The sequence below is a fragment of the Mytilus trossulus genome, chromosome 11, assembly GCF_036588685.1.
Source record: "Mytilus trossulus isolate FHL-02 chromosome 11, PNRI_Mtr1.1.1.hap1, whole genome shotgun sequence".
Lineage (NCBI taxonomy): Eukaryota > Metazoa > Mollusca > Bivalvia > Mytilida > Mytilidae > Mytilus > Mytilus trossulus.
This window is the reverse complement of record NC_086383.1, coordinates 70,834,705-70,860,531: the sequence shown is the minus strand read 5'-3', so window position 1 is coordinate 70,860,531 and position 25,827 is coordinate 70,834,705. Positions and strand designations below refer to the sequence as shown.

Below are 25,827 nucleotides of genomic sequence, written 5' to 3'. Positions count from 1 at the left end.
TTAACATAAACAGTAGTCCCATGCATTATAATGTCTTTTATTTGTGTAAACACAAGGTTGTATGTGTATAATATATCAATCAGTTAAAATTGTTCACCAGAAATAATTGTTTTTGTTGGGAATCAAATTCAGACAGTATACACGAATCACCTCCAAAAAAAGAGTGAGAGGGGTAACGAAAGGAAATTCAAACTCAGACGATTAAAAGACTAAACAAAAATCTACACATTTCAATAACTAATATAATTATTATCAAAGTTACCTGGCTGATAATTTGATACGCCAGATACGTTTCGTCTTCATAAGTCTCAGCAGTGACGCTCAGATCAAAAATAATTAGAAAGCCAAAACAAGTACAAAGTTGAAACATCAAGGACCCAAAATTTCCAAATGATGTGCCAAATACCTTTGATAACTATAAATAAAGGCAACAGTAGTATACCGGTGTTCAAAACTCATAAATCCATGGACAAAAAACAAAATCGGGGGAACAAACTAAAACCGAGTGAAACGCATTAAATGTAAGAGGAGAACAACGACATACCACTAAAATGTAACACACACAGAAACGAACCGAGCATCAGACAAATCCCACGAGAATAACAAATATAACATCAAAACCAAATACATAAATTTGGGATAGACAAGTACCGTGACCATCTTATCGCAATGTGAGTTTACACTCAAAAATAAGAGAAAACAAACGACACAACGTTAAAATGTAACACACACAGAAACGAACTATAATATTACAATGGCCATATTCCTGACTTGGTAACGGACATTTTAAAGGGAAAATGGTGGGTTGAACCTGGATGTATGGCATGCCAAACCTCGCACTTTTATGGCCATGTGAAATATAACATCAAAATGACAACACAACGCCACAGGACTACAATATAAATAAATTTGAGAACACAATTGACAAAGAATCACACGAACAACAGCCAACAAAAGGCAACAAGTTCAAAATTTTAATACGCCAAAAGTGTAGTTTGTCCACACAAGACCTACTACTGACGCCGAGATACAAAAGTTTGAAAGCCGAAACAAGTACAAAGTTGAACAGCATCGAGGACCACATGATAAAAAAAAAGTTGTGCCAAAAACGGCAATGGTTCTGCAAGCATGTCGAAATATACTATTGTATTGTTTTTTTGTGTATTTCTCTGTTTCTGCAGTCAAGTCATGAAGTATTGTTATTAGTGTTATATTTAACATTGCCATAAAATCAGGTTCAATTTAACCTACCATTTCATATCTTGAAATGTCCTGTACCAAGTCAGGGAAATGGCAGTTGTAATCTTATAGTTCGTTTCTGTGTGTTTTGCATGTCTTTTCATTTGTTTTTTGTTCCACTTCAGTGTTTCTTTTGTTTTGTTGTTTTCCCTTTATAAATGCTGTTTTCCCTCTGTTTTAGTTTGTAAATCGGATTTGTTTTCTTTCAATCGATTTAGGACTTTCGAACAGCGGTATACTACTATTTCCTTTAATTGAATGTTGTGTCCACACTTGTCCCAACTGTTTAGCAGGATCGACCGCTGTGGTAGTATCAAGCTGCACCACGACATCTTCGGACAACGACGACTGCGCTGCCAAAATTATAACATTTTGCGAGAGTAAACAATATGCAGTCTAAAACAAAAATCTGAATTATAATAAAGGGTGATAGTAATTCTTATTTTGTTAAGAACTATCTTGATTCTATCAGAAAATTCACTGAAGTAAACTCATCATAGATACCAGGACTAAAAGTTTGACTGCTTTATGGTCGGGTTGTTGTCGCTTTGACACATTTCCCATTTCCTTTCTCAATTTTATCATCATACATACCAGGACCAAAATTTTATATTTACGCCAGATGCGCGTTTCGTATACAAATGACTCATCAGTGACGCTCGAATAAAAACATGTTTAAAAGGCCAAACAAAGTACGAAGTTGAAGAGTATTGAGGACCAAATATTCCAAAGAGTTATACCAAATACAACGTACGGCTAAAGTTATCTATTCCTGACGTAGAAAAGCCTTAGTCTTTTCAAAAAGTCAAAGTTTTGTTAACAGTTAATTTATAATTATGAACATAAAATAATAATTGAAGTCAATACAGAAGTGCTTACTATTTGGCTGGTGATACCCTCGGGGAAATAAATCTCCACCAGCAGTGGTTGCAAATAAACTGATCATAGATACCAGGACCAAAATTTTATATGTATATCAAAGATAGGCGAATGATATCAGAGGGGCAGTCAAACTCAAAGATAAAATATAAACTGACAACGCCATGACTAAAAAATAAAAAGGCCAACAGACAAATAATAGTATACAAGACACATTTAGTTTCTTAATTCCGATTTATATCAACGACCCCACAGCCTTAATCCATTCGGAAAGACTATATATGTCTTCTGTCTCGCTTTTAGCCGATTTCCTGGCATAGTCCTCGACTGAATCCATCAGTTGAAGTTGTAGTTCCTATTGATGGATTAAGGCTCATGATATTTCGGAAATGTCGCAGGGATGTATTATTGAAAATATTGAGATTACCGTTAATAACGTCGCCAGTCGGATGTGAATTCGTCTATCACCAAGTGCATTCAGTATGTTTCGACCTTGGATAGTTCACCAGATTTTGGTTGGATTAATGTTGCTTAGTGTTTAGTTTTCTGTTCTATGTTGTTTCATTTGTAGTATTGTTAGTCTGTTTGTCTTTTTCTTATTTAACCATGGTGTTGTCAGTTTTTTTTATCTATGAGTTTGACTGTTCCTCTGGTTTCTTACGTCCCTCTTTGAGAGAAGTGAATTGGAATAATAAATAATAAACATTAAGAAGTGAATTGGAATAAATATTTTCTATTATACCACAGATGTTAGTTGCAACGAATTAAGTCTCTTTGTATGAGCAGAAACAAAGAATTATTTGTTGCACACATATGGCATAAAACTAGGCACTTTGTCTCTGAAGTCCCAATAAGTAAGAAAGTGAAGTATATATTAATTTTATATCAATATTTTGGATGTTTAATACATTAGTTATTGGAACCATAACCCCCAAAATCAATCTAAAACTTCCTTTAGTGGTATGAAACCTTATGGTAAAAAAGAATTATAGAGATCCATTCACATAATCTAAAGTTATTGGCCGGAAACTCAATGCATCTTTGGAAGACGCAGACGACGACGTGATACTGTTATACGACGCAAATTTTTTTTGCAGTCGTATAAAAAAAGGAGATGTGGTATTATTGTCAATCAGGCAACTAGCGACTAGAGTATAAATGAAGTTGATATAAACAATTATAAACCACAAGTTTATTATGTTTATTACAAATGTAATTACAACAATCATTAAATATCAATAATGACAAAAACTTCATGTTTATCTCCGTCATAGATCTGCATATTAGAATAGGTGATAGCTTTTACTTCTGTTCCCTGAAAAACATAACCAATCAAATATTTAGATAAAACAATTGAAAGTAGAATATTTTTTTTCTTGTACTGTTGATTTATTATTATTCTTTGTATAATTAATTCGTATATTTTAACAATTTTGATTCGTTTAGGGATAGTCACAATGTTTTTGAAGGTAAAGAGAACACGGCGAATAGCAAAAACCATATTGCACGGTTATTTTTAGAATTTCTAAAAAAACGATTATACTTTGTGACGTCATGTCATGAATTCTGACAGGATATTGTTAACGTGATAATTTGACGAAAAAAAATCTTCAAATGCATTATAAAAAAATCAAACAAACAAAAAAAGCAAATAAAATAACAACTAATGTTTTGTTATTGTCAAGGAGACAATATGATATTTATAAAATTCCAATAAAATCAAATTACCATTTTGATACAAATATGGTGGGAAATTAATAATATAACAAATATAGCCTTTCTATGAGGTCAATACAGGATATATCGACCTTGGAATTATTCCTCAGTCAATATACTTCTTTCAGGTCATTATATCCTTGTATCAACCTCATACAAAGGCTTTATTTGTATATTACTGTTTTTCCTGGGTACGGGTTATCCAAAAAATTGAATGATCAACGAATGACAAATTTTGTATCAGGTTGTATGCAGGCTTTGGTAAAACCATGAAATCAAATATTCACAAAAAGACAAGTTGTGTTTCTGTTGTGTCCTTTTTTTCCTCTAATATTTGAGTGTGTATTCACATTATTTTAAGACGGATCACGATACTTTTCTTTCCCAAATTCATATATTTAGTTTTGATGTTATATTTGTTTTTCTTATCAGATTTTGTCTAATGCTTAGTTCGTTTCTGTGTGTGTTACATTTAAATGTTGTGTCGTCATTTTCTTGTACTAGTATTTAATGCGTTTCCCTTGGTTTTGGTTTATAACCCGGATTTGTTTTTGTCTATCAATTTATTAGTTTTGAATATCAGTATACTACTGTTGCCTTTATTTATGCATTCCACGAAAATTGGAAAGATGAATTCACAGTAAAACATATATATTTTGTAATGTCCAATGCGTATCTCTAGATTAATATTCATAACAATTGCTCCTATGTATGTATGTTTAGGCAGAAATGTATAAATATATGGTAACTGTTAAATGTATTTCCCTAATATTTTGGTATAATTGTTGTCTTTGTAAATATTAAAATGAATAACAGTGAACAGTAGTCAAGGAATATTATGTAACTTCTAGTGAAATTGAGAAATAAAATGCTTTAAAAAGAAAATACTACTTGTAAAAAAATCTTTTATGTTTACTTTTCATATTTTATATTTATATCTGAGACTGGTAATAATATATTATTTCATCCAAAAGTATTTAATTTATTCATATCTAGAGAACAACAAACATTATTAACAATGGATGGCATCTTATTCTCTTCATTTACATTACTTTGTTGTTTAATTTTGTAGCAATCTCACAAATTCAATGGGTAATATAGATTTAATAATTACCACTAGTAATGGGATGACCTTTACAATGAACTAAGCATGTATGACGAGGCCATACACAGGAGCGTATCCAGCCATTTTAAAAAGAGGTGTTTTTAACCCATGACAAAGGTAGAGGAGGGGTTCCAACTACATGTCCCCATTCAAATGCATTGATCATCCAAAAAAGGGGGATTTCAACTCTCAGACCCCGCCCCCTGGATCCGCCACTGATACATATGTTAATATAAAACCTACCTGAGGATGTTTTGAGATATCAAATTCTTCTCCATAACTAAAAATTAAAATGACAGTTTTTTTTTTATTACATTGATATTCAATCCATTCAAATGACACATTTTGTTATCCCCCACTGACATCATTCATGAGAATTCAAACTCACATGTTTTTTGTAAGTGAAGTTTTAATTTCTTTTAATTAGTCATGATAATCCCTGATCAAAAGTCACCAATTTAGTGCAGTTTCACTTGATTCTTTTAAAAGGAATATAACGTATATAAATTAAAAATAGCTGAGGAGGTGATAGAGTAGATTGTTATTATAAGAATCTCTTTTTTCCAGGAGTAATTACATTCTGTTCTATTTATATCTCTCAGTCATGTGTTATTTAATTTATTGTACTGAACATAATAACTACCCATTAAATTTGAAATTGAAAGTGATATGCAGTACATAACAACAATTAGAATATAATTACGCACACAATTATCAAGCATCTCCATGAACGGTAATAACCCATTGGATAGAATAAATTATCTCCTTCTTATTAATCAATCAAAATCTGGCATTTTAACATGAAGTAAAACAAATGGAATTTTGATAATAAAACTCTTCCAAACTATTTAAACTTACCCTTTACACTTCAGTTTTAAATTTTCTTTATCAAATTCTGTTATTTCAACAACCTGTGAATACAAAGCAAACTATAATTTCAAATAATCCTGCACGCATTTATCATTTATCTTATAGTGTTCTAACATTTATCATTTAGTGTTCTAACATTTATAATATAATGTTCCCACATTTATCATTTAGTGTTCCAACATTTATCATAGAGTGTTCTAATATTTATCATTTAGTGTTCTAACATTTATAATATAATGTTCCCACATTTATCATTTAGTGTTCCCACATTTAACATTTAGTGTTCCAACATTTATCATTAAGGAAGCTGGCTTGTCATGTTTTGGATTTTTTGTCAGATTTTCGGAATCCTCTTGTTTTATCCATTTAAATGCCTTGAATAAATTTGCCCAGTGACCCACATTTTTCTTTTTGAAATTCTTAAACATGTATAATGATGAGCCATCTGTTAAAGTCTTATAAAATTTTAATTACTTTTTAACAGTTTTTTAGAACTTTAACTTGTGAATGATACAGCTATGAAAAGTCAAGAGAGGTTATTTTCCCGCCAAAATTTCAATGGCTCATATCTCAAAAACAAGCACGGTGACCTAGATATTATTTTTGCTTTTTGGATTCCTTTATTAATTTCATATCAATATAAGCTAGTGTTTTGAAAAGTTAATTACTTTGAAACTGAGAAGCGAACTCCCTTAAGTGTTCCAACATTTATAACATAATGTTCTAACAATTATCATATAGTGTTCTAACATTACTCATATAGTGTTCTAACATTACTCATATAGTGTTCTAACATTACTCATATAGTGTTCTAACATTACTCATATAGTGTTCTAACATTACTCATATAGTGTTCTAACATTACTCATATAGTGTTCTAACATTACTCATATAGTGTTCTAACATTTATCATATAGTGTTCTATCATTTGTCTTAAAGTGGTCATGTTTATGTTATATTTATGTACTATTAGTTAGACTTACCCTGGGGATAAAGAAAGGTTCTGCAGAAAAAAATACTTTCTCTGGGGATAAAGAAAGGTTCAGCAGAAAATAAGACTTACCCTGGGGATAAAGAAGGGTTCTGCAGAAAATAAGACAGTGACTTTCCCTGGGGATAAAGAAAGGTTCTGCAGAAAATAAGACTTACCCTGGGGATAAAGAAAGGTTAAAGAAAGGTTCAGCAGAAAGACTTTCCCCTGGGGATAAAGAAAGGTTCAACAGAAAGACTTACCCTGGGGATAAAGAAAGGTTCAGCAGAAAATAAGACTTACCCTGGGGATAAAGAAGGGTTCTGTAGAAAATAAGACTTACCCTGGGGATAAAGAAAGGTTCAGCAGAAAATAAGACTTACCCTGGGATAAAGAAAGGTTAAAGAAAGGTTCAGCAGAAAGACTTTCCCCTGGGGATAAAGAAAGGTTTTGCAGAAAATAATACTTTCCCTGGGGATAAAGAAAGGTTCTGCAGAAAGACTTACCCTGGGGATAAAGAAATGTTCAGCAGAAAGACTTTCCCCTGGGGATAAAGAAAGGTTCAGCAGAAAGACTTACCCTGGGGATAAAGAAGGGTTCTGCAGAAAATAAGACTTACCCTGGGGATAAAGAAAGGTTCTGCAGAAAATAAGACTTACCCTGGATATAAAGAAAGGTTAAAGAAAGGTTCAGCAGAAAGACTTTCCCCTGGGGATAAAGAAAGGTTCATCAGAAAGACTTACCCTGGGGATAAAGAAAGGTTCAGCAGAAAATACAAACAGCCATTCATCTAAAAAGTGAAATAACAGATTTTCCATGTCATCAGCTGAAAAAGAGGAAAATTGAATTAAAAACTTGCAGACATTGTGTCTTAAATTTTACTTATTGATAAACTGAGCATATACATGTATAGATAATAGGATTAAAAATGTCAAGGGAATAGCTTGATACAACCATACAGGTCAAACCGTGAACAGTTTTGACAGTACATTCAAGCTTAATACAGCTCTGAATTTGGATTGTAAATAAATATTTGATACAGCATATTAAGTTACTGGAATGAATGTGGTCAAAGAACTGGAAAGTTTGAAATTGGACTTTTACCTACTATGGTAAAATGTGTTTTTTTGCAATACATGTACTGATTTTGTATCATGGATGAAAACATTAACATGATTAAAGTGCTGACTTCTGCATTAACAATTGAGGTCTTAAAGTCTTCTTCATACATGCTCATACTTATAGATTATCTCTGGTCAAATCAACAAGATTGATTTTATAGCTTGAGCCGGTACAGAGAAAGTGAGAAAAGCAATCAAGCTAAGATGACCAATGCTAATCTGTTTATTGCTATATTACCAAAAACAACGTTGTTTATTTCTTTGACAACAGCATGTGCGCTCTTAATAACTGGCAATAATTTTTCATATCACTCTACTGTGCTGAGAAAAGAATTATAAGTCAGTAAAATAAATGGGAAAATTTTGTAAAATACAGAGATGCAAAGTTTTATTTCCTGTCAGACATTGGGGCATACAGGGTACCAAGTTTTGCCAGACCCATCACATTTCTGCCAGACCTATATTTTCACTCAAAATAGTCCATGTTTGTAATATTATGAAGAAAAAAAAACCAGCCCCCCCCCCCTCTTTTCATTTTACACACCCCTAGATGAACAGTATAAAAAGTATTCTCTAATTCTTCATCAATTTATCCCTTTCTGCACCCATTGTATAAAAAAAATTTAATCAACGTGTGGTTCGTTTGATCTCAGTTCTTCATTGGTTAAAATCTGATTATGACGTCGAATTTTCTTGCTTTCCTCTGAATTTCCTATCGTGACGGCATGAAAAAAGGCAACCATGTCTGATGACATCACATAGAAAGAACACATCTTTGTCAGATCATTGGAAAAGAAGGTTTAAGTTTGCCTGCATAATGTTAGAAAATCATTAGAGAAACAGATTCTACCACCAAATCTCGTGTAATACGATATTTATCCACTCTCGACAGTTAAATTTTAAACATTTAAAATGCTCAGGCAAGCCTCGCGTTTTAAATTTGAAAATTTAACTGTCTCGAGCAAAGTTGGGGTAATTGTAATTGTAATCGTTAATCAGCTGTAATTGATTACAATTTTTCAAGTAATCAGTGTAATCATTAATCAGCCAAAAATCTGATTACATGTAATTTAATTTAATCAATTACTTTTCAAAATACCCTGTAATCCTGAATACTTTATGATTACATTCTGATTACAATGAAAAAAATCTTAAACTGTGTTAATGGTCAATAAAGGAAACTTTTTGTTATTCTTATTCAATTTATATTGAACATGTTAAGATAGTTTGGTTTACTTTTTTTTTTTTTTTATAAAAGATGACAATTGGTTTGTATACTTCAGTAAAAATAAACTGTTATAGTATTGAAAAGTCATCAATAGCCTAAGAAGAGACATATAGTACAATTATATGTTTCTGGCCTTAGCATTGCTTAGTAAAATTAAAAGATATTGTACATATATTCACAATTTAAAGATGTACATATATATATATTTGATAATAACTGTTATATTCAAGTAATACTTTTCTTTAACCCTTAATTATAATCTTTAGTTAATGTTGTGATTTTTGTCATCTTTGAATTGACAGGTAGGAAACCAATTAAGTTTTTTTTTATTGCAATTACCAACTGAGTATAGCTGTAGGACAATATATATGGTAAAAGATAAATCAGACATGTGATAATTTATTCAATTAGCACAAAATTTATTAAAAGTTGGACAAATATCTTGTTTAAAATAAGCAAATTTTTGTTTGTATTTGGACTGGACATGTAAAATGCAATGATTTTTAGCACTTGTATTTTGTTTACAATTTGATTAAACTGGTACAATTTCATCCATATTTTAACTCCCATAAACTGCACCTTAAAACAAATATAAATTAAAGTCTAGAATATGTCAGAAGACAAACAGCAAATGCTTTTTATAAAGCTATATTCAATTGAAGTCAAAATAATTCATAGATTAAAGATGATAAAGTGCAATGGGTCGTAACCAGTGACACAATGTTCATGTATGTATGAAGTGAACTTTTGTGGTTTATCAAATAGATGGAGTTTGAAGTTATCATTTTATCAAATAGCAAACACAATACTTTCTAAAAAATGCTATAGTTATATATTAAACGTTTATTCATTCACATCATGCAAAACGTTTTTTTTAATTCATTGTAATCAGATGTAATCATGATTACTTTGCCAATGTAATCATTAATTTAATCAGACACTTTCAGAAATGATGTAATCATTAATTTAATTTAATCGTACAAATGACAAAGTAATTGTAATTTAATCAATTACATTGAAAGTAATCGGACCCATCTCTGGTCTCGAGTGGATAAATATTGTATTACACTCGACGCAGTGGTAGAATCTATATTTATCAGTTTCACCCCAAGAAATTGTTAATTTTTCATGAATAAATGTTAGCAGTTAATAAAAATGAAATTCTTACTATCTATAAATAACAATGAAATGTAACTGTTTCCTGTTAAGGAGTTTCCCGAATTATCCCAACAAAAAGCACATGGCTTTCAACAATTGTAAACAAAGCATTCAATTTGTGATCATGGACTACAGCTTTAATTTATTGAATTTGGATATAGATATTCAACTTAAGGTTACAGTCAGGCAATGTTTTTCCTTTAAATGGATTAAAACTAATTTGAAAGCAAAGTTTAAAAAATTAAAATAATCTTTGACATGAAAACAACAGACGATCTGAAATATGTTGTGAAAATTCAGTGACCCATATATTTTTTGAACTCTGCTACAAAGGTCAAAGTTACATTATTTTTCAAACCAATGGTGTGTATTTTCTGTTACAACTAATCAACTGCGTTTGATATTAAAATATTTCAATAAATTAACGATGTCAAAGATACGATTTCAAAACTGAAATTTATACTGCAAAAGGTTTACTTTTTATATCTTAATTAAGGATATTTGGAAGTTGTGTCAGGCTATAATATTTAAAATTAAAACAGTTTGAACTCCCTATTTATATTATGTAATCAAAGCCTTGAATGTTGTTCTATCTTATCATGCAACGTGGTTGTAAAATCAAAATTTTATAAACAAAATACTCTGCTGGGACCAACGGGGATATTAAGTGTTAAGCAGACTAAAATATTACCAGCCAGCAGGTCCTGCACAGTAACGAGTTTTGCCGGACCTGCATAAATACTGCCCATTAGGTCAGACGATTACTTGCATCTCTGAAAATAGCGATAATGCACAATGCGACCTAATTATATAAGTGTGTATGTCATTTCTACGAGACTTTAGTCTGGTGTCATGACCTTACCTTCCACTTCTATTTCCTGTGTGTCTGTCATTTCTACACGACTGTAGTCTGTTGTCATATAACCAAACATGGCTGTTGCACATTGTTCAAATGCTTCTTTTAAATTATCTCCCCCTGAAAATCTCAAGTTAAGGAAAAAATAACAACAAAATACTGAACTCCTAGGAAAATTCTCAAAACCGAAAGTCCCTAATCAAATCTATAATGGCAAAATCATAACCTTCTCACGCATCAAACGAATGGATAACCAGATGCTCCGCAGGGCACAGCTTTATACGACCGCAGAGGTTGAACCCTGAAAGGTTGGGGCAAGTATGGACACAACATTCAAGCTGGATTCAGCTCTAAATTTGGATTGTGATTAAATAGTTGACACAGCATAGGTTTCTGACACAGAATGAATGTGGTCTAATGAACTTAAAATTTTTGTTTTGCCTTTGAGCAATTCCCTATGCTGTTGAATATTAATCCTCTCAAAAAAATGTTTGAAAAATTTTCTTTATATTTATGAAATTTCAAATGAGAAAAATTGACCCCCCCCCCCCCCTCCCCAACTTTTTTTTCACATCCCCCTATCCTTTATTACAAAACCGATCTCAATTCAAATTTCTAATGGAGTTTGCAACAATAATCACTCATTTAAATACATCATAAAATATCAAAATGTAAATAAAGTGCTTGTTATCACTGAATGGTAAAGATTGTTTTAATTTATCAGTTGGTAGTAAAAGTGAATTATATACATTGTATATTGTATAAAAATTGATTTAAGTTGATTCAACTACTATTCTAGACAAAGAAAGATAACTCCAATAGAAATTTCTTGCTATTGCATGATATTGTGCAATTAGATATTTCTTGCTATTGCGCAATACTGTGCAATTGAAAATACTTGCTATTGCACAATACTGTGCAATTGAAGATTTCTTGCTATTGCGCAATACTGTGCAATTGAAAATTTCTTGCTATTGCACAATACTGTGCAATTGAAGATTTCTTGTTATTGCTGAGTACTGTGCAATTGAAAATTTCTTGCTATTGCACAATACTTAATATAATATTTTTAGATCCTGATTTGGACTAACTTGAAAACTGGGCCCATAATCAAAAATCAAAGTACATGTTTGGATTCGGAATATCAAAGAACCCCAAGAATTCAATTTTTGTTAAAATCAAACTAAGTTTAATTTTGGACCCTTTGGACTTAAATGTAGACCAATTTGAAAACAGGACCAAAAATGAAGAATCTACATACACATTTAGATTTGGCATATCAAAGAACCCCATTTAATTCATAAAACAACAAATAACTGTCCTTACCTATGATGTACTTCATAACCCACACTCTTCATTCCTATAATTTATTTATATTGTTGGGTAACAAAAGGATACATGCATGCAACCTAAAACATATATAGAAATAATTAATTACTTTTTATCATGTTAATTTTCAGTTACAAAATGAATCAATGCTCATGAATTTTTGTCTTTTTGTCTGAGTCAGAAATTTTTATCACACTAAGCACAAATGTTTTTTTCTTCATTTTTTCAATGTTATCAATCAAATTATTATTTTCAAAATTTAACGCTATAAGCATAATAAGGGTATGGGGAAAATCTGGATTCAGAATATTTTTGTCAATTGCTTGACCACAATATTTTTTTCAACAAATTGGGGATCAGAAGTTTTTAAATGCCACCCAACCACCTACCCCATCTTGAAGTTAGTTAGTTGTTCCCTTAGATAAATTTTGATATTCATTTTATGTCCTTTGACTTTTATATGAATTCAATCGTTTCTAATGAAGATTCAGAAAAGCAATCAGAAGCAGCAATTGATTTATGATAACTTTTTTGTTGTTGTGACACTAGAAATCTATGAGAAAAGTTTTGATATTCTTTAATGATGGCTTAACTGCCAACCAATGTATATGATATGGTTCAATACATTCTGGTCCAGAATTTTACTTTTCAGGAACTAATAAGTGAACATTCTATAGAATTAACTGCATTTAACAAGTTTAAAGCATATTTTCATGTAGAGAAAAAAATAACCTGAAAAGTATGTGTTTCTTTAAAATGAGTTTATACAGGTTTGTGTAACCATGGTAACCCAGTTAAAGTTATACTCACTGCACATCAGCTGTATGATCTAGATCTGTAAACAAATATTAACTCATTACAATGTGTATATATGTGTAAGTTAACAATTAAACAATGTGCATATGTGTGTAACTACATCAGCTGTATGATCTAGATCTGTAAACAAATATTAACTCATTACAATGTGTATATATGTGTAAGTTAACAATTAAACAATGTGTATATGTGTGTAACTACATCAGTTGTATAATCAAGATAGATCTGCAAACAAATACAAACTCATTACAATGTGTATTAATTTATGTTTCTTTAATCACTCTGTTGTGTTAACAAAATACAGACTCAGCAATCACTATCATGACTGTTTAAGAATAGAAACTGGCAGACATGATTGAATTATCAATTTTATGTGGTAAATTATGAAATATTACCTTGACATGAGAGGATATGTTTATATTGTAATTCAAATTCTATTAAAAATGAAATGCACTTTCTTCTAGAATGCCCTCTTTACAATAACCTCAGAAGAGTATGACTGATTATATTAAGAAAATACCCAAGTTTAGTTAATCATGTTAATTTAAACAGAAATGATCTTTTGACATGGATTATGAGTAATGCAGATAGCAGTTATTTATCTATTTTATGTGCATACTTCGATAAAGGCCTGCAACTTAGAAAATCAGAAAAATTGTTGAATACTCTATAACAGGAAGCAAAATTATCTCCCCTTGCATAACCACTGACCCTTTCCTCATGCATTTGAACTTTTAATTTATGTTTTTTTAATCACTCTGTAATGTTTATGTCATATGTTGTTATTAATAATATGTTCTTAATGAGCCGTTTAATTTGAAAAATAAAAATATTGTATTGTATTGTATAGTAAGCATGTGTGACTAACAATGTGTATATATGTAACTAACTACCTAACTAACTAAATAATTTTATTCAGCAGTACAAAAGGATCATCGCTGAAATTATGTATGTGTAACTAACAGTATGAACAATGTGTATATATGTTTAAGTAAGCTTAACAATGTGTATATAATTATTACATGTACATGTATATATATATGTGTAAATAAAATGGGTACATTCAGAGGGCGGATTTAGAGTTTTTTTTAGGGGGCCTGGCCTGGCCCCCTGTTTTCTTGGCAAAAAATGGTTGATTATATAAGGAATCACTGAAGCATGACGAGAGCAGGCCACCTCTTAGGCAGTCCCCCCTCTTTTGAAATTTTTTGGATTAGCCACTGAAATTATGTGTACATATTACTAAACAATCAGTGTTTTCCACAGGGCCTTTTAGCATCATGGTAATGTGATGTTATCTGAAGTGGTTTTTCTTAAAGATTATGTTATGGATGTGATGCTATAATTTTTAGAAACAAGATGGTATTTCAATTTCTCCTGTTTACCAGGATGTTAAATAAAATATCAGGAGATTATTGTAATAATTTAATAATGACTGTATGTCTGCTAATCAATCTATAGCCACTGTCTTGTGCCAAGTTGTGGCTTGTAAGAGAGTATAGTAATGCCCTTTATTGTCAGGCATCAAACGGTCATTTTTGGCAACTGTTAGTGTCAAATTAGATACAATTTTACCATCATTTACCATGATTCGTCAATATATCCTGAACACAATTTGTCAGAGGTCTCGACTAATTAAGTATTTTCATTAGGGAGCTACATTGTACCATTTGATTTTTAGGGGGGCTAGGATGAAAAATTTTGTCCTGCATTTTTTTTTAAGTTGAAACTCTGTCCTGCCTTTTTATTTTTCACTCTATCTGGACCTGCTTATTTTTTTAGTTTATCCTGACTTTTTTTACATAAATTGTCATCCTGACTTTTTTTTTTTGTAAGTGTCTCAAAACTCCTGTCCTGCCTATTTTTTTTCAAATTTCATCCTAGCAATCAAATGGTAGCTCCCTTAGCCTCATTTTTGAAAAATATTAAAACATGATGATTCAGAATCAGTTGGACTTTATTGTCTTCTTGTGTACATTTTATCGTCACCAAAAAATTACTGTCAACTTTTTTGGAAAGAATTTTTACCTTTATTCGTCATACCCAAATTACAAGTGGGTCTCATTTGGGGTCACAGCCTGATGCAGGATTGCTGATTTTTTGGAAGCGTGACACTTGAAAGCCTTAATTATTGTGTCATGAAAATGGGAAATGAGGTCTAGTGGGACACAGGAAATTACAAAAAAAATGAGCATGGCTTACTTACATAGTGTAAGCAGGATACAGGAATCTGACAAAATAGTAAGCGGGATCCCCAATCAGAACTCCCCCCATGAGACCCCCTTACAACCCTCATGGCTTCTAAAATTATATTTTGTTTTATAAACTATTTGTCTTACACTCATATTTGATGTCTGGAATTATTCTTTGCTCACCATCTGCCATCTTTCACGTGTTTTTATCGTTTTTTCTCACCTACAATATTTGTACTTGTATATACATACTTAGTTGTAGAATAAATATTGTGCAATGAACAAGATTGTTATTATCAACGTAAAACCCCTGTGCTAAATTTAGAAGCCTTGTTCCGAATGAACTTCCGTCCGAATTGACCAATCAGAAACATAGATACGCTATTTGTTCCAACATGGAAGACAGCGAAGATAGTGGAGAATTTGAAGATTTAGAAATTGATGAACGTCATGTTGTTAAGATTCAGGTCTTTAATATTTTACTTTTGAAGTGAATCTTGACATTACTTCTGCTGTACATTAACTTTGAGGAGGGAAATCGACTCCGTAGTCAAAATAGCCTTAATAATTTTTATTAATATTATCTGAGACTACTATAACTAGTAGTCTCAGATATTATCTACATGTATAGTATTGAGAATTGAGAATAGAAATGGCAAATGCGCAATGGAATGCTACCAATGTGCCTTCAACACAGTTAAAAAATTCTGCAGCTGCAGAGCCTCAGAATGGCTTCGGCTGACCCCTACATTTGTAAACAATAACGTAATAAACATAAAACCAATACACATTATCGTTATTTGTCCGCCATAACTGGATATCACACAGGTTCCTGTAAAATTTTGACATCATAAAACAAAATATCTGATGCCATAATGGAAAAGTGATTGTTGTTTGCATCAAAAGTTCAAGCGGCCAGGTCAGCCAGGATTAGCGATAAGGTGTATAAAAAGGGTGCGAAGGTTAAAGGGAGAGACTATGATACTTAAGTTGTTCCAATAACTCTTTATGGAAGTGAAGTTTGGGGTGTAAGCCAAGTGTTCAAAGATTCAGATCCATTTGAACATTTACATATTAAATTTATTAAAGAAATTTTAGGTGTACAGTGCAAAACAACAAATGTAGCCTGTTTAACTGAGACAAACAGAATCCCTTTGTACTTTAAAATTCAGCTTTCAGCTATAAAATTTCTAAACCATATTGTAAACTCGCCACATACTTTAGTCCATAAAATATATTATAATGTAGAGAAAACAAGTAAATGGGTTATCATTGTAAAAGACTGGTTAAATAAATTAGGTTTTGGTCATCTCACTTTTGATACTTTTAATTTAAAATATCACATAAATAGTATCCAACAAAGAATCTATGACCAGGCTTATCAAATTATAAATTGTTCTATCAATAAATGTGAAAAATTAAATTTCTTTTGTCATACTAAAAGAATTAGAAAAAGGCCCCCATATATTGATATATGTAAATTCAAAACTGACCGATCAGTTTTCAGTAAATTTAAACTAAGTGCACATTCCCTAGCAATTGAAAGAGGGCATTATACCAACATTGAAAGAAGTAAACGCATTTGCTTATCCTGTAACAGACAAGAAATTGAGGATGAATACCATTTCTTCTCAATCTGTCCATGCTATACATCATTAAGGGATACCTATATACAAAATATTAATAAAAATCTTAATTTCAATTTTATTAAATTACAGTCCACTACAACACTTAAGCATTTGACTGTACTTTTAAATAGCAGTCTACCAGTCATTATAAAAATCACCATAAAGTATATTAATGATTGTCTTTTATTAAGAACATCTGTATAACTTGTATTTCTTTTAATGTGCAATGCCAACCTAATTTTTGTTTGTGTTCTTTTTTCAATTGTTCATGAACATTAATAATGTGTTAACTGTTGATATTTATAGCCTTTTATCTTTTTTGCTGTGAATAACACTGTCACTCTAATATAATTGTAATCAATTTAACTATTGTAAGTTTATTGTCTTAATTTTGTATGCCATAACCATTTAATGTAAATGTGTTTGTGCGAATAAAATATTGTCTATTGTCTATGAATGGGCACGAACATGTTTTTGGGCGATAGGATCTGGTTCTGATTAAGTGTAGGACTCATTTTTGCTAGAAAAAGCCAGACATAGCATTCTACATACCATCGGCGTCATCGTCATTTTAAACTATCCTGGATTTGTAACAAAAAGTTATGATCCTAAGATATTATTCAGAAGTAAATTTTGTAAAAACAAAATTTCCATTTTTCGTATTTTTCTTGTAAATGGACCTAGTTTTTCTGCTGGTAAACATTACATTCACTCTTGGACCAGTTAAAAAATTTTGAAATTTTGATAACTTTCTTAAACTATCATGGATTTGTACCAAACTTGGACAGTTCTAGCTTGTTGATGATCATAAATAGTATCCAAAGGCAAATCTGTTAAAAAAAATTTTTTTCTGTACTTTAACTTAGAATGGACTAGTTTTTCTGCTAGGAATTCTAATATGACGTCCTTATTATGCTTTGTAAACAAAGCCGTGTTCTAATGAGCATGAAAAATATGTTTGACACATGCGCACAAACTTACTGTGTATATTAACGTTTCCATCGTTATCCTTTTAAATCTATTCTTTTTTTAAAGCAGCAACATGTAGCATAAACTTGTATTATGTATTTTTATAAAACAACATATATTTACCCTGCTCGTAGTTTTTAAACTTTTCAAATATAAAATGTAATGCACAGACTTCTTGAGGAGGAAACCGGAAAAGCCAAACATTTTTACGGTATTTTCATACGCATTGACCTATAAAAATACTGTATTTGTCCTATAAGAATCGAAATAATTCTTCGTATCATGCTCTATGCTCATTTTAACATGGGTAGGCATTATATTTGACCACATTTTACACCTCAGTGTAAAATATCGACAAATATAATGCCTACCCATGTTAAAATGAGCATAGAGCATGACACGAAGGAATTATTTCTTAAACAATACATTCACTCTGTGTTCAATTTTTTTAAATTTCAATAACTTTCTTAAAAAACCCTGGATTTGCACGATTTCCTGAGAAAAAGGAAAAAAAAACCATTATATCCCCAAAACAAACTGATATATTCCGAGAAAAAGATTTTATATGATGTTATGCTTCTTTTAATAGTGTTATACTAGTACTACTTTTAACAATATTAAAGAATATTAATTATAGATATTAAACGCTTTCATTTAATAAAAGTGTAATTTCAATTCAAAAAATCGATTTGTATGTCTTGTATGATCAGACAATATAATACAATTCATAATACAAACCGAGATCAAATATCCATCCTTAGAATAGACTTGAGACAATTTAAAGATAACATCTCATTTTATATTTCAAATCTGAGATAATTCCTTTGAAAACAAAAAATGTTATTAGCATTTTTATTTGGTCCTGACATTGTAGATGTTTATCCTGTCATTATTATCGTTGGTCTTGTCACGTTTCCTAAAGTTTATTGAAAAAACTTTTATGAATTATAATTGCATTAAACCTTATTTTTGTATGCTGTTACCATGGTTACACTAATTTAAGCAGTATAACAACTAGAACACCATTAAAAATCTTTTTCTCGGGATATACATGTATCAGCTTGTTATTACGTTTTTCTCGTATTTCTCTGGAAATCATGGTACCCAGGACATTTGTACTAAACTTGGATAGAAACTTAAGCTGTTTATGATCAAAAGATAATATATCTAGAAGGAAATTCTGTTAAAATTTTCTACCTGTTTATCTGTATTTTACAGTGTTTATTTATACATGTTATAAATGGACTTTAATTTTCTTCAAGTTATAACATATCACACATGTTCAGTCTCCAGTTTATAAAACATATATAACATTCATAAACTATCCCGAATTCTTTACCAGTCTTGGACAGAAGCTTCTTACATGTACAATCAAAAGATAGTATCATGAGGAATATTCTTATTGATTTTTTATTCATTTTTGTTGAGCCTGTGTATTCACACAAGCATCAGAGGCAGAGGTTCCTGAAGTAGAACATGTGCAAGAAAATCAACATGTCAAATATATAAATAAATTGAGAATGAAAATGGGGATTATGTCAAAGAGACAACAACCCAACCAAAGAGCAGACAACTGCTGAAGGCCACCAATGGGTCTTCAATGCAAGGAGAAAATCACTCACCTGGATGTGGGCCTCAGCTGGCCCCTCATTAAAAATGTGTACTAGTTTAGTGAAAATGGACGTCAATATCTAAACTCCATAACATATAAATAAAATAAAATAATAAAGCATCCAAGACTTATAATGTACAAAGGCCAGAGGCTCCTGACTTGGGAAAGGCGCACACATGTGGCAGTGTTAATCATCTTTTCTGTGGCCGATCATTACAACATTACAACAATGCTGTGTATAGGATTGGCCTACATGTATGTATAATTTATGACAAAAATAAGCAAAGACCCTTCAAAACAACATCTGATAAACAAATTTAATAATACTTTTAGATATTTGGATGATATTTTGGCTCTCAATAATGACGACTTCAGTATGTATATTAATGAAATTTATCCTGGTGAACTCACTTTAAATAAAGCTAATACTAACAATGACCACTGCCCTTTCCTCGATCTTGATATCTATATCACTAACGGAAAGCTGAATACTAAAATTTATGATAAAAGGGATGATTTTTCATTTCCTATCGTTAATTATCCGTTTTTAGATGGTGACGTTCCCTTGTCACCATCTTACGGTGTTTATATATCTCAACTTGTACGATTCGCTCGTGTATGTAACAATGTTTTAGATTTTAACGAGAGAAATTTATGTATTACTGAAAAATTATTACACCAGGGTTTTCGATATCACAAACTAGTCAAAACATTTACTAAATTTTATCATCGGTATACAGACATCATTCGTAAATATAGCTCAACATGCAGACTTTTTATACGTTCAGGTATTTCACATCCAATTTTTTATGGAAATATTCTTTATAAAGCACAAAGGTGTCAGTATTCACCTCATAAACTTACAAACCCTTTGAATAGACTTATTAAGAAGGGATATAATTACGATACTGTTGTCAAGTCATTAAAGATTGCATATTTTGGCGTTAATATTGAGTCACTGATAAGGTCTTTGCGTCGGAACTAAACACATTTATTCTAAAAACAGTTGTTGGCATGACACGGGTTATGTTCTTCTCATATATGTTATGATGGTATGATACTAAACCCCTTACGGGAAGGATTGTGCCTGATGTTCATATGATGAAATCATAATCTTTCAGTCAGTTTAATTGAAGTCTGGAGCTGGCATGTCAGTTAACTGCTAGTAGTCTGTTGTTATTTATGTATTATTGTCATTTTGTTTATTTTCTTTGGTTACATCTTCTGACATCAGACTCGGACTTCTCTTGAACTGAATTTTAATGTGCGTATTGTTATGCTTTTACTTTTCTACACTGGTTAGAGGTATAGGGGGAGGGTTGAGATCTCACAAACATGTTTAACCCCGCCGCATTTTTGCGCCTGTCCCAAGTCAGGAGCCTCTGGCCTTTGTTAGTCTTGTATTATTTAAATTTTAGTTTCTTGTGTACAATTTGGAAATTAGTATGGCGTTCATTATCACTGAACTAGTATATATTTGTTTAGGGGCCAGCTGAAGGATGCCTCCGGGTGCGGGAATTTCTCGCTACATTGAAGACCTGTTGGTGACCTTCTGCTGTTGTGTTTTTTTTTTTTTATTTTGGTCGGGTTGTTGTCTCTTTGACACATTCCCCATTTCCATTCTCAATTTTATAAGATTGTCCTAATTAACATACTGACACATTTTTCTCTCTTGTTAGCCCTTTCTCACCCATTTTGTAATTCTAAAATTTATGGGATGAAGATCAATAAGGAAAATGAAAGTTTTGTACAATTTACATTTGTGTTATGCCTCATTTAGGGGCATTGTGTTTTCCGACTGTGCAACTTAGAGCCAAAGAAGGCAAGACGCTGGGTTCTGCTGAACCCTTACAAATTTTTATATATATACAAAGGCCATGGTTTTTTAATTAGTTGATTTACAGATTTTTTACAAGGAAAAAGTTGGGAAAATTTCAGACATGACAGATAAAAGAATTTTATTTTACTTTTAGGCATGGATCAGAGGAGAGATAGTCAGAAAATGGTTTAAAGGAATGCAATCAGAGTATGAAAAACTAGTTTCTGATATTGAAAAAAGTAAATCAGTCATTGTGGAATGGCCAAATGCAGCATTGGGCATGCCCAGAGTCAGGAAACACAAGCTAAAGAGAAATGTTGGAGAAGTTATTCCTAATGTTTCAGCACGTTACTCACCAAATATTGAATCTCTGAGAAGCTCTATTAAATATTCTGAAATTCATGCCAAATCAAAAGACACGACAGAAGTTCATCAGATTAATTCTGCAAGAAGTTCCAACTCGAGCGATTTCTCTGAAACTTCCTTTAAACCTGTGGTGCAGAGTTTTAATCATACAGAATCTCAGGGAAATTCAGGAGTTATTTCTAATTTCACACATCAAGCATTAACAAATAAAATCGACAGTTGCACCATTGAAACACAAACTAGTATGGACGAAGAAACTATATCAGTGGTAGAAACAAACCAAAATAACAATCCAAGTGAGACAATTGGACAACAAACAAGGGAGACAATTGGGCAACTAACAAGGGAGACAACTGGACAACCAAATTCAGTTAGAACGTATGATATGTTGATTCAGACTGATGATCTACCTTGTGACAAGGAAGAAACAAATATAGACACACAGACAGAAAAGGGGAGCACACAAGTACACACTACAAATAGACAAATACTGGAACAAAAGATCAACAAGTTTGAAAACCAACTACGGACACTGAACGATATATCACTGAAAGACTCAGTACAAGATTCAAGGAAAACATCTCCTCAAAATAACAATACTCCTTCACAGTTGGGTCAGAAAGTAGGTCATATTCCTGCACCAGAATTTGGAGGTTCTCCTAAACAGGAGGCAGTTCAATTATCTTCCGTAATGGAATCTCAAAGAGGAAGACAGCCCAGCTATCACCAGGAATCCTCGGTATTAACTAATGTGACTTCAGTATGGGATAGCTTTAGCTCTGATTGTAAAGGTAGGTAAATATTCATTTTTATATTACGAAAAATTTAACTCCCCATAAAATCATAATTTAGAGTCAATGCAATGAAATTTCACCTGTAATAATCAATCATTGAGAAATAAAATTTATAGATAAATCCTAATATAACAAAATTGGAAAATTCATCCACATGAAATCTTATTTAGAGACAAAACCATAAAATATTTAACCATTACAAAATTAATGTTTCCCAACTTGACAGTAATTCTTCATGTGAAAGACATATAAGAAATGTGATGTTTTAAGTAAATACAATACAAATATACTTTTTTTAATATTTGAAAACACTCAGACACATATTTACTTGTGTAACAAGAGGCAACAGACATAGTCATAGGTATGGGTACTACAAAACAATGTTAACATTATCACATTAATTACAATATTTTAACTAATTTCTTAATAAACAATGATAAGTTTTTAAGAACTTTGATATTGCAAAATGAAAGCAGTCCTTTCATTTTCTCTACACATGGATAAATGCTGTAATATTCTGAAATATATATTTCCTGATATTTTTAACAATACCAGACTGGCACTCTAATAAGTAGTGAAACTCATTTCCAATGGACAAGGAGCAGAGATGTCGACACTATCGTTCATCTCTAGGAATTTCATTCCATCTTCATGTTTCAATTGGTATTTTAAGGTTGCAACATTCCAGCTTAGTAATATTTTTTATGATCTGCAGTTGAGAGTCTAAATAGATTTTTTCTAAGCCTAAGCAAATTAAGGGAATCATGGTTATGATGGCAGATACAGTAAACATGTGCAAGTCACAGGTTTGTGATACTAAACAGGAATTTTTAGTCAATCATAAAACATCAAAAAATTTAGCTGCCAAAACAACATGAATGAAAAAAAATATAAACACCCAGTATGGGTTTTATCTTTATTTTCAGATAATTCAGCTAATACTGCATACCCCAATGATCCTGAGGCCTTGAGAGGAATGAGGAAAAATGTTGCTATGGAGTTACTATGGGTACAGCAGGCTATTGATAGCAGGAAAAATGTAAATATAAACAAATATATATACAGTCATGGGACAAAAGTGAGTTCTCAGTCCAAAAAAGTCCTATCATTTCAACTAAAATCAATATTTTTCCAAAAATTATTACGAAGTAACTGTATGAGCGATTTTTTAAAAATAGACACCAAAAATGCAAAAATGTCTGAAGTTTTATTGTTTATTTAGTCATAATTTTCTTCAGCTTCATTAATTTTCATCATCAGATGAGTTGAACACAAATGCAAATTTTACAATTTTTTTTTGGTTAGAATAATAGCAAACTTTTCAAGAAATATTTTTCTTTGTGTTCATCTCGTCAGAAAATTAAAATGAGTATGAATAATATTATAACCAAATAAACAGTAAAACTTCAGACATTTCTTCATCTTTTGGTATCTATATCATGAAAATCGCTCATACAGTTACTTAGAAGTAATTTTTTGAAAAATATTGATTTTAGTTGAAATGATAGGACTTTTTTTGACTGGGAACTCACTTTTGTCCATGTATATACCTTTTTTCATTTCTAATTTAAAGTCAGATTTGGTTCAAAATGCATCTTACATCTTCTGAACAGAACAGTTGAATTAAGTCAATGAAATCATGAAATTTGATAATTGGGGGGGGGGGGGTACTCTTGAATTAGAATATTTTAATTATGTAATTAATGTCATGTGACATCAGATATATAAATATATATGGTTATCTTGGACGTAGAATCTGCTGATCAACAAAGAAAATAGGGTGACATGTAAACCCATCAGATAAGTATATTCTCATCTCATCCTCTTGTTGTGTTATTAATTATAACATGTATAAAATTGAGAATGGAAATGGGGAATGTGCCAAAGAGACAACAACCCGACCATAGAGCAGTCAAAGAAGAAGGTCATCAACAGGTCTTCAATGCAACAAGAAATTTCCGCACCCGGAGGCTTCCTTCAGCTGGCCAATAAACAAATATATACTAGTTCAGTGTTAACGAACTCCATACTAAGCTCCAAATTGTACACAAGAAACTAAAAGTTAAAATAATACAAGACTTACAAAGGCCAGAGGCTTCTGACTTGGGACAGGCGCAAAAATAAAAAATCTTACAAGACTAACAAAGGCTAGAGGCTCCTGACTTGGGACAGGCACAAAAATGTAAAATCATACAAGACTTACAAAGGCCAGAGGCTCCTGACTTGGGACAGGCGCAAAAATGTAAAATCATACAAGACTTACAAAGGCCAGAGGCTCCTGACTTGGGACAGGCGCAAAAATGTGGCAGAGTTAATCATGTTTGTGAGATCTCAACCCTCCCCCTATATCTCTAGCCAATGCAGTAAACATATAACAATAGCTTGCTGTTCGGTGCAAGCCAAGACTCAGTGTTGAAGGCTGTACCTTGACCTTTAATGTTTTTATTTTTATGGATTGTGACTTGGATGGAGAGTTGTCTTATTGGCACTCAAACCATATCTTCCTATATCTATGTTATTAACCATGACTTTATGTTAGCTATTATGTTGCTGTAAATTGCAGATGAAAAAAAATGAGATTAAGTTATGTCCCTTGATGTCAGCTTTCTTTAAGTCATGTGACATAATGTACATTCATTGTAAATAAATTATTGTTTTTGTTTATTTTCAGTATCTAAAGTTAAAGAATCAGATGAGAGTTGCCACTTGACATCATGTTGTTGGTGATAAAAAGGGGAGATAATTCATGTACAATCTTCTTTGGAAGGGGAGATAAAAATTGTATACTCAGCTATGAAGGGGAGATAAACAAAAAGTATACCAATCTAAAAAGGAAGGAATTTGATACTAGAGATTAGTTGACATGGATCAGAAAAACATATTTGTAGACAGTGCCATTTATAACAAATAAAACTATTTTTATTAATTTCTGTATATTTCTCTTCGAAACTTTATCAAAAAAGGTTTCCCTCTTTTAATATTCAGTGTCTGTATAGTCCAGTCAAACTAAGTTTGAACCTAAAACTAATTGCAACAGAAAATGTTTTAGGTCTGATCTATAGCCTTAAGCCCCATACATATACAGAAAAAAGTCCCATTAAATCTATATTGAGGAAAAGTCAAATTTTGCATTTTTAAATGCTATGGAATTTAACATTGA

At 31.6% G+C, this 25,827-nt stretch overlaps 2 protein-coding genes across 6 annotated transcripts; one reads left to right on the top strand and one right to left on the bottom strand.

The window, feature by feature from the left end:
- Window positions 1–3,305: 3,305 nt before the first annotated feature.
- LOC134691527 (protein archease-like) lies at window positions 3,306–15,809 on the bottom strand. Of its 5 annotated transcripts, XM_063552089.1 has the most exons (8): window positions 15,627–15,809; window positions 13,282–13,306; window positions 12,541–12,551; window positions 11,149–11,262; window positions 7,523–7,605; window positions 5,798–5,850; window positions 5,183–5,219; window positions 3,306–3,433 (listed from the first exon to the last, which is right to left on the bottom strand). In XM_063552089.1, exons 1-8 carry the CDS (start codon window positions 15,670–15,672, stop codon window positions 3,347–3,349), a joined length of 456 nt encoding a protein of 151 aa, XP_063408159.1. In that variant the 5' UTR covers window positions 15,673–15,809; the 3' UTR covers window positions 3,306–3,346. The 5 variants fall into 5 exon arrangements, with proteins under 5 accessions (XP_063408159.1, XP_063408160.1, XP_063408163.1 ...); XM_063552090.1 differs by lacking the exon at window positions 12,541–12,551 and having other exon boundaries at window positions 11,149–11,270; XM_063552093.1 differs by lacking the exon at window positions 12,541–12,551.
- Window positions 15,810–15,829: 20 nt separating this feature from the next.
- Window positions 15,830–25,593, top strand: LOC134691526 (uncharacterized). Its single transcript, XM_063552088.1, has 4 exons — window positions 15,830–15,946; window positions 21,662–22,664; window positions 23,594–23,706; window positions 25,339–25,593. Exons 1-4 carry the CDS (start codon window positions 15,875–15,877, stop codon window positions 25,375–25,377), a joined length of 1,227 nt encoding a protein of 408 aa, XP_063408158.1. The 5' UTR covers window positions 15,830–15,874; the 3' UTR covers window positions 25,378–25,593.
- Window positions 25,594–25,827: the final 234 nt, after the last annotated feature.